Source organism: Panthera uncia, assembly GCF_023721935.1.
Source record: "Panthera uncia isolate 11264 chromosome B2 unlocalized genomic scaffold, Puncia_PCG_1.0 HiC_scaffold_24, whole genome shotgun sequence".
NCBI classification, from domain to species: Eukaryota; Metazoa; Chordata; class Mammalia; order Carnivora; family Felidae; genus Panthera; species Panthera uncia.
The window spans coordinates 43,215,052-43,224,424 of NW_026057580.1; the positions used below are offsets into that span (position 1 = coordinate 43,215,052).

The 9,373-nt window shown below is 45.5% G+C and overlaps 1 protein-coding gene across 1 annotated transcript; it reads right to left on the reverse strand.

Moving 5' to 3' along the window:
* Window positions 1-267: 267 nt before the first annotated feature.
* Window positions 268-7,298, reverse strand: TENT5A (terminal nucleotidyltransferase 5A). The gene is made up of 3 exons (XM_049652905.1): window positions 6,915-7,298; window positions 6,130-6,679; window positions 268-5,031 (listed from the first exon to the last, which is right to left on the reverse strand). The coding sequence occupies exons 2-3, from the start codon at window positions 6,640-6,642 to the stop codon at window positions 4,255-4,257; spliced, it is 1,290 nt and encodes a 429-aa protein (XP_049508862.1). The 5' UTR covers window positions 6,643-6,679; window positions 6,915-7,298; the 3' UTR covers window positions 268-4,254.
* Between the last annotated feature and the right edge of the window lie 2,075 nt (window positions 7,299-9,373).

Here is a 9,373-nt window from a genome sequence, read left to right on the forward strand (position 1 = left end):
ACTTCTGCGGCTGCTTAACATTGCTAAGTTCATACCCAGGAAAAAAAAAAATTTGCACATATTAGCTAGACTCTTTTGGAGCTAACTGAGCCAGTCAGAGATAGGTTGGCTGAAAGCTGAACATTTTAATGTGTGCTCTAACCAAAAATTTGCTGAGGGCTAGTCTTCTCCCAATATTGCCTTGTCTTTTCTCATGGAATCGAGTTGGTATTCAGAGGACATGGTCTTTAGCCAGCACAGACACTGAAGACAAAAGACACAAACCAATAGAAAAAAATAACTTCTTTTTATTTACAAGAAAAAAAAATCCAAATATTGGATGCTGTAAACAAAATTCACAATCTGTTCCCTCTAGCACTGATTCAAACATGTCAGTTTTTAAGAGTCCATTCTCCATCAACTCCTTTTCTGCCTGTGACACAGTCTAAAGTCAAAATATTCCAAAGGGTGACCCAAGGTGCAGTTTGCTGCAATAGGACATCTCAGAGCAGGCAATGGTTGTAGAGGTCGGAGAGAGAGACAGCCAGCGGGCAGAGCCTCCTCCATTCTGCAAAAGGATTTGCAGCAAATTTTGCCAAATTACCTTGACATCTTCCACCTTTGTACTTTTAACCATATATTTTGTTAGCAAGCCATTATTACAACAAAATATTACACAGAGATTCTTTCTTGGCACTGAAAAGGCTATGCTATAAGAAATCTTAAAGAAAGAATATATTCAAATAGGTGCTATATGTAATTTTTTTTTTTTTTTACTTTTTGGTTTCATCTAATACACGTTGTCTTCAAACAACAAAAAAAGCTTATTTTTGAACTGCTGACAGCTTTCAACATAATACATTTCATTTACAAAATAGTTCACAATATTTATTTGACAAGCACTGTTTTGAAAACAACTTTATGCACAGTGAAGCAATCAACAATACGCTAACAGAAAGGGATGACAAAAACAGTATGTTTGCTTTTCTTTGCATTTCCTCCGTGGCTTGGGTCACAGATATTCTTCCATCCTTGCATCATTTGGAGCCACGTTAAAATAGTCCACCCACTACCAAAGTGAGCAGATACCTGACCCCACGTCAGGAAGGGAAAAGTCCATCTTGATGTAGGACTTCTTGAGGCAACCAGATTTACTGCAAATCCAGTCAACTTTTTAAAAGGGCACTGTCACAGGTTAAATTTTCTCTGACATGCCAAACTGGACAGGTGAGAAGAGCCTCCAGAAGACAAGACTTCTTCCTGTTTTAAAGTTAACAGCACACTAGGCCAGATAAACACAAAAGCAAGCAAATCACAGGCACTAATCAGGAGTTGAGAGCTGTTCTTTTCTCTGACCTATACACACGGCTCTCTCTCACCAGACATTCAAACTCTTAGGTTACACATCCACAAAGAGAGACATCTATTCCACTGTTTTGTTCAACTACATATGCACAAGACTATAGTACATACAAAAGAGAAATAAATTATCTAAGTTTTAAAGTAACTGCTGAAGGTTGTCTTGAGCACAGCCTGTTCTATCTGAATGGCAGGTGTTGGCACTTCCAACTATGCTACCAACCCTGGAGTAAAGCAAGAGAAGGACATAAATATTTCAGAAAATAAATGGAAAGTATTTTCAAATAAGGCCCCTCCAAATAAGAAATCTGTGTCATAAATTAACAGCAGACTGTTCCTATGGCAGAGCCAGAGATCTCCAGATTCTTTTTCATATAGTGGATGATTCACTTCTCAATAGTTAGGATAAGAAGGAAGTAGACAGATAACCATCTGCTCCTATGTTCCCGAATATTCCCTTCGTTTTCTTATAGAAAATCCAAAACAGGTAAGCAGGCGGAGCTCTGGCTTCTGACAGTTAAGTATCAGGCTTGATCTGCAAATGGAATAATATTGCCTGGAAATTCAAAATTAATTCTCAAACCCAGGGCTGGAGTGAGGGAGACTGAGCCAACATGGGAGAAGAAAGAGTTCCCTAGGAAACAGTGAGTGGCAGTGCAGTAGCTGTTACAGCTCAGACAGAATTCACAGGGAAGCTGCTACAGCAGACCCATCAAGTTCCTCTTAAGGCTTCAAAGAAAGATGTGCAAAAGGTAGTTTCAGATGGATTAACCTAAAATTGAACATGAGTGATGCTTAGATAGCAAACAAATGACACTGCCAATAGGATGATGCTATTTTCTTCCCCAATCCCTCTTGAACTTGATGACAAAAATATGGTAGGTTCTTCAGAGGAATTGTCATAGTAAGCAGTCATCCACTAGAGTTGAGAGGAATTGTGCGGTTGTTTCACAACACAAAGGAAAGGTTTGCATGTGTTAGCTTTGTTTTTAACAAACGCATTTTCAGAGACCAGTATCCAGAGGAATTAAGAGGTGGGGGAAAGAATGGTTTTAGGATTAGCTGTCACTGAACTGAAATAGGGATGCCAGTTCATTTCACAAAGGTTTAACTGGTCTCTTGGGAAAGAGATAATAAAGTTGGATCTGATTCAATGCAAAGTGACTGAATTTTAAGTACAGTACTAAATATTTAAATGCAGTGTGATAACCAGATCAAAGATGTTTCATATTGGCATGAATTTATAAAATTTCATATATAATATATATCTCATATATAAATTTTAAGCAATTGTGCAAATACTCTTTAAAAAGGATAATTTCACATTTACTAAATTCTAGTGGTCCTGGAATGCAGAATGCATTCATTAAAAAATTCATTTAAATATTAATAAAGTAGTGTTCAGATCACCAGAAATTTTATTAGCAGTCAGGGATTTAAATGGACTATCACTGATCCATGATCCACTGGATTATACACCATGGAGGCATGCAAGTATTACACAAAATAAAAGGGTTCCTACTGTCAAAATGGCAGTTCAGTACAAAAAGAGTGCTCTGCCAAACAAATATTCTCCCATTTGTAGAATTCTATGGCTCACAATAAAAGGAAAAAAAAAAAAAACACACTCACTAAAAATGTATACTCTCTGCTCTTCCTATCAAATATATTACTTGTTTTCCTCCTTCATTTGCTTTAATTTTCTAGATGTGGGTTTTAATTCATCACTGCAATATGCCCACGTCTCATGTCATCCTGTTGAAAACATAAAAGCACACAGTATTTAAACATTTTCTATTTGCTACATTATTCTAGACCATAGTCAATGTACTGTGTGTATATATATACATATATGAAGTATGTATATATATATATACACATAATATACACATACATACACATGTACCTATGATAATATCACACCAACGTTAACTTTATACAAGTATTTGCCAAGAAAAAATAGGGCATTTCCTCCACCATTCACAAGCTTATATGTTGTTTTATTTTCTTCTTGAGTCCCTGATAAAATAAAATAATCATTAAACCATAAAATTTTTCCACTTCAAATTTTCAGAAGGCAACAGGCACTTTGATGTTTATTGGTGTGTAACAAATATAGTAACTCTTTATATATTCTACTATATCTCTTCTACTTGGGTATTTTTATCTGTTAAATCTTTGGTCCTTGAGCATACTTTCTTTGTTACAGCTGTTTTTGCTTGCATTTTCACATTTTAAAAATGCAAGCTATGCATGCAGCTGGAAATAATGGATTGTGTCATCGTAAGTTCTGCTGTTTGTTATGAGAGCTGCACCAACCTACTACTGTTCATTAGGAGCAAGCTGTTTCTGTTAGCGTAATAGAATGGTTCCACAGAAAGCACTTGCTAAAAGTCTCAGATAGTAATCCCAACGTTGGAGTACCCTTTCTTCTTCCATTATTGTTACTATCTGAACTTCTGAATTGAAAACTAGGTTGGGGTAAGACCTTTTTTTCCTCTGCATTTTCCCTTTTGTGAATTCCATGCTATAAGAAACCCTCCATTTTTTCCCCCTATGGCAAAGCTATGGGAGCAGGTACTGCAAACCCATATTGTCATCAAGCATTTTTTTTCCCTTGTCATTTTAAGAGAACCTGGTTGCTTTTAATGACAGGTCTTTTTGTTTCAAGATAGAATCCAATTGGGTAGGAGGAACAGGTGAGAGGGTTGGTGGGTGAGGAGGGTGGTTTTGAGATCAAGCTCCCATATTTATGAAGAGATCCACAAGCTTTGCCAAGCTTAAAACCAGGAGCAGATCATCATTGCACAAAACACATCTTTAATCAGGGCTGCGTCACTCAGCCTTTTTATTTGTGAATTTATTTTCCCTATCTTGTCTGAAACAGCTTCCCCACAGGACACTTTTAAATGATTCTTAATTGCAGGGTAGCCAAGTGGAGTATGTCTGTTGCTGGCACGTGAATACTGGCTGGACCTGGGCGATGTAGTAATTGCTAAAGTTGGCATCTGCTACATAGGGGGCTGGCTGGTAATAGCAAGTGACATTAGCCACATTAGGGATGACATTTTGGTCAGCTAGCACCCGGATAGCCAGCATAGTGATAAGGTTTAAAGTCTGTCTTCTTTCATGTCCCATCAGGCACACCGTACTCTCATTCACCACTCCATGAAGGGTCATGAGATAGTCATACTTGCGGTCTTCCAATCCCACGAAGTGGTTCTGCAGATAGGACTCCAGTTTTCTTTGCTGCTCTCCAATGTCTGAGAAGTCAATGAAAAACCTGGAACACATATACCTCTGAAGGGTCTTGATTTCATCAGAGGCAGGCCTAAAGCCCCTCACTAATAGATTGCAGTACTTAAGCAGGCCGCCCCCTCTGATTTCCTCTGGGTTCCGGGTGGCAATGATCTTGTTACAAAGATGATCAAAGGCTTCATGGAAATCACCATAGACGCTCTCACCAATTATTGTGGGGTGAAATGTTTCAGTCATTGGGTTCTCTGAACATTCATAAAAGAGGAGAAGAGAGTCTAATTTGATTTGAAAAGAATCTACACTAAATTCAAACTGCCTCCGGAGGGAATCCACAAATTTCAGTTCCACATTTTTGCCACTGTTGTTTGACAAGGATATAAGACTCCATCGGTCAGAGTCATTGCACACTTTAACCATTTTCTGCACATAAGCTTCCTACAATTTAAAAGATAAAACAAGATGAGAAGACCTAGAAAAAATAATAAGTAGATAAATACATCTTCTTCACAGTTGAAAATTATTTTGCTCCTTCCCTTTTGTTTTGTCAAGTTTCAGCAAAACACTACCTACAGGCTTAAACAGTCCTCTGAAAGCAGAAAAAAACGCATTTAACGAGTGGTTTTACCGTCTGGGAAAGAAACTAGAAGTAATAGTTTGAGGCTTTTGGCAGACGTAGCACAGTACTAAGAGGTTCTGTTGTCATGTCTGACTTCTGAAATGTTATTTTTTGAAAATGGTCTTATAGATACAATATTCACACAACATCCACACAATACTCGAAAGACAGAAGGGCATACAGTGGAAGGTTGGTCTGCCCCTCACCCTTGTCCCTAGTCAACCCAGTTGTACTTCCCCTAAGGAAACTGATGCGACCAGAATCTTGTCCCTCCAGGGGTACTCTGAAACCCAATATGAACTAAATTAGGACATTCTGGGAGGCTAATTCCTCATGCGATTTTAATTGTATAAAACACGCTTTGAACCAAAGTGTGGGGGTGGGGGGGGGGTTCCCACAATATCCCTCACACGTGAACCGACCAGGAGAAGCACCACACATATCCTTCACACACCGAGTCAGCCTCATGCAGCTGGGAAATCTCATCACATTTTCCAATACACCAATAAGCCCACTGACTCCATTCTGCTTCAGACTGCTCTTTCCCCAAAGACTAGATCGTAAAATGACTCAAAAAAGTGACATATCATTTCATTCTTTCACTTAATCAATCTACTCTGGACAAGACTGAAGCAAGGAAAGCCAAGAGTTAAAAAAAAAAAAAAATAAGGAAGAGAAGGGAGAACAGAGGAGGAAGCAGAAGAGTAGTGGCGCTGAAGAACCAAGTGAACTAAAACATTCAATATCGTCCATGCACCTTAGTTTACTCATTAAAAACAAAACAAAACAAAACAAATATAGAAGCATGCCCAAACCCGTCACGGCCGCGGGTCTGTGGCATCAAACGGACGCCCCTCTGCCCGCCGCACCCCAGCCCGGTCCGGGCGAGGACCCAAACCCAGTTCGGGTGGCTTTACCTTGAGGGTGAGTGGTGTGATCTTCTCTTTGTTCACCCCTTCGGGTAAGAAGTCCAACAGGCAGTCCAGCACGACGTCCTTCACAGTCTGAAACTCCTCTTCCCCGCGCAGGTCGGCGCAGAAGATGAGGTCCAGGTCCTTGTAGCCCAGGCCGCTGTCCTGGTGCAGAACGTGGCTGGCGGCCGAGCCGTTGAGGCGCACGTCGCGGACGCCGATGCGCTTCTCGGCCAGGCGCCGCCGCACCACCTTCACGATCAGGCTCGGCTGCAGCTCGAGCGTCGGGAAGTTGCCGCGCCCGTGAATCGGGATGGTCTCGCTCAGGATGCCGTCCAGCCGCTGCACTTGCTCCCAGTTTAGCACGTTGCAGTGCGCCGTGGGGCTTTCGCAATAGTCCAAGCAGTGCCCGCCGAAGTCGCCGCCGCCACCGCCGCCGAAGTCGCCGCCCAGGGGGATGTAAGCGCCGCCGGTCAGCTCGTCCTCGGCCATGGCAAAGTACGCTTCGCCTTCCGCCATGAAGTGCCCTCCGAACGCCACTTGGCCCTGGTCAGTCCTAAGCCAAAAGGGGGAAGGAGGGCGGTGAGGACTCGCGGCACCGGACAGGGGCCCAAAAAGGAAAAAGCGCGCCCCCTCCCCGGTCCCTCCGTAGGCTCGAGGGCTTCTGGGAGACTCTCCCTCCCCAGACTCCCGCGGTCCCCAGCCGCGCGCCGCGCCCCGCAGAGAAGCCCCGCACCAAAAGTATCTCTGATGCATCTGGAAAGTGCAAGCGGGAGTCCCGTCTGTGTCACCTGGAGGCGGCCGCCCCTTCGAGGAGCGCAGCGAGCGAGGAACCGCGAGGCGGCAACACTTCTAGGAGCAGCGAGTGCGCTCCCGGCAGCGGCGAGCCACTTAGTCCTTCCTAGACCCCGCCGCCTGCGCTGGCCACTCCCGCCCCTCGCCCCCGCCCGCGCCGCTGTCGCCTCAGCTGCGGTGGTCCCGGAGGTGGCGGCTCCAGCTGCCGCCGTCGCCGCCGCACACGCTACTGTCTCTGGAGCTTTAGCAGTTGTGCGGGAAAATGTCTTCACTACTTTTTTTATACCAGGCCTTTCTGCGCTTCCGGGGCCCAGGCGCTGCGCGCTCGCCACACCCTCTTCATCTGCATAGGGTGCCGCCCCCGCCCGCCCTGCGGACCGAGACTGGCTGAGCGGCGCGGCAAGCCAAGAAGTCCGTAGAGCGCGAGGCCGGTAGCTATTTGTACGTACATGTATATGTCCGTGTATTTGTACATATACTTAACTTAGAGACGGTCTTTCGCGCCTAAGCCTCTCTATTCTTTTTTCCTCAACGGGAAGACCCTGAAAATGCCTCAAGAGTTGTAAGTGGCCCTAAAAACTGAATCACGAGTAAAATCACGCAAGTGCACAAAGTCGCCAAACATAAAATTCTCTGATTCAGCGCGTCCTTATAGCTTAATAATGGGGCTCCAGAGGTTCCTCACGACCTCCCGCTTAAACAGTGTATCGGTATAAAGCTAGACCGTTTTTTTTAATCAAGAAACACTGTCTCGGTGTGAACTATTGAGCCCACTCGTCCATGCAAATCAGTCTCCGCGAGTGAGGGGAAGGGCTTGCTAACTGTGTTTCGATTCTCGAAACCTCGGGAAGTGCCTGGGAGCTCCGGGCAAGCCCGAGGAGACGCGGGGGCGGAGCCGCGAGGTTGCGTCCAACTCGTGCGCACGAGCCGCTCCGGGCGGCCGGGAGCGCGGCGTGGGCCAGCGCGCGTCACCGAGCGGACGCCCCGGCGGGTCGGGCGGCTGGGCGGGCGAGCGGCCAAGAGCCGAGGACGGCGCGGGCCCGGGGTGCGGCGCGGAGAGCGCGCCGCCGCTGTGTCGCGCGAAGAGCTGCTGCGCGCGCCCGGACGCACCGCGGCGCGTTCTCCCGCGGACAGAGGAAGCGAAGCGCGTTCGTCCCAAGCTAAGGTTTGCCTTTCTAAAGTGAATACAGATGTCAATGTGAAATTGTCTAGTTTTCCACAAAATGTGACAGGTCGAGTCTAAAAGATGAGTTTTTCGAACCTGCTTCAGTCACTTTGGCAGTGCGAAAGTAGTGTAATGGTTACTCCCACACGCGCTCACCACCGAGTTTGCTAGAAAGCTTCCTTTCTTGCGGCCATCTATTCCGGCCGCACGCTCTTTCCAAACTAACTACTTCATGCAAAGACTGCGGGAGACTGAGGTAGGGCAAAGGGGAACATGCTGGAGAAGATGAATGCTCTCCCTGGACCCTGCACAATCTCGGGCGCCTGGCATGGGAGGAAGAACAGTCCGCCCCGCGAGATTTGAGGGAGCTCGGTCCTACTCGCCCAAGCTGCGCGCCCTCGGTGAGGGGGTGGGGGCGGGGAGAGGACGGTTACCCGCGGAGCATCCAGATGCGTGGCAACGCCGCCCCCTGCCGGTGCCCTGCGGAGCCGTGTCCCAAAGCGCAGAAACCGACTGCACCTTAGAAGCCATTATCCTTCAGTGTCCAGCCTAGCACTGTAGAGGGGGTTGGGGAAGGAACGTTAGGACCACCACACAATTCTCCCAGGCCCATTGCCTCCCTAAAGGACGTATATTCCCTTGTTCAGCCTTCCACACGTGAATCCATTCTATCCAGGCATTCAGAAAAATTACATATGTGTATATTTATGGTTTGACCGGTTATTACGTGCCACGCACGAAGCTAAGTGCTGAGGATGTGAGAATGACTACACTTCACACAGTCTAGCCGGCATGACAGACAAGCATGTAATTATGGTTCAGCCTTACCTGCATCGTGGGAGAAGTATGTGGTAACTAGAATCAGGAGGACTGGGAGAGAAGACCAGAAGAGAGGTATCATTTGGACTGAATCTTAAAAGGTGGACTTCACTTCTATAGCTGAGTAAGGAGACAGGCATTATCAATAAAGGAAAGAGAGCCTTAGAGAATGTTTGAGAAAGGATTATAGACTGCCATGGTGGAAGGGATGAGATTGGTGGTGCATTTGGATAAGGTTTGTGGGGTTCCAGGAATTTATTGAGCGCCTCTAGGCTCTACTCAGGGCTTTACACCTAAAAACTTCATTAAATCTTCAATTTAGAAAGAAGGTATTCTATGTACGAGGGATTTAGAAACAGAGCAACTGAGAGATAAAGAGACTTGCCCAAGTTTCATGGCTAATACCTGATTGGGCCAGACCCTGCACCCAACCCATTTGACTGTGTGTGAGTGCTGTTCAGTCATTTCCAA

Excerpts from the sequence above, each read along its gene's own strand:
- TENT5A (XM_049652905.1), bottom strand. The coding sequence starts at position 6,642 with ATGGCGGAAGGCGAAGCGTACTTTGCCATGGCCGAGGACGAGCTGACC. Across the intron at positions 5,032-6,129 it reads TCACACCACTCACCCTCAAG|GAAGCTTATGTGCAGAAAAT; the intron begins GTAAAGCCACCC and ends TTTAAATTGTAG.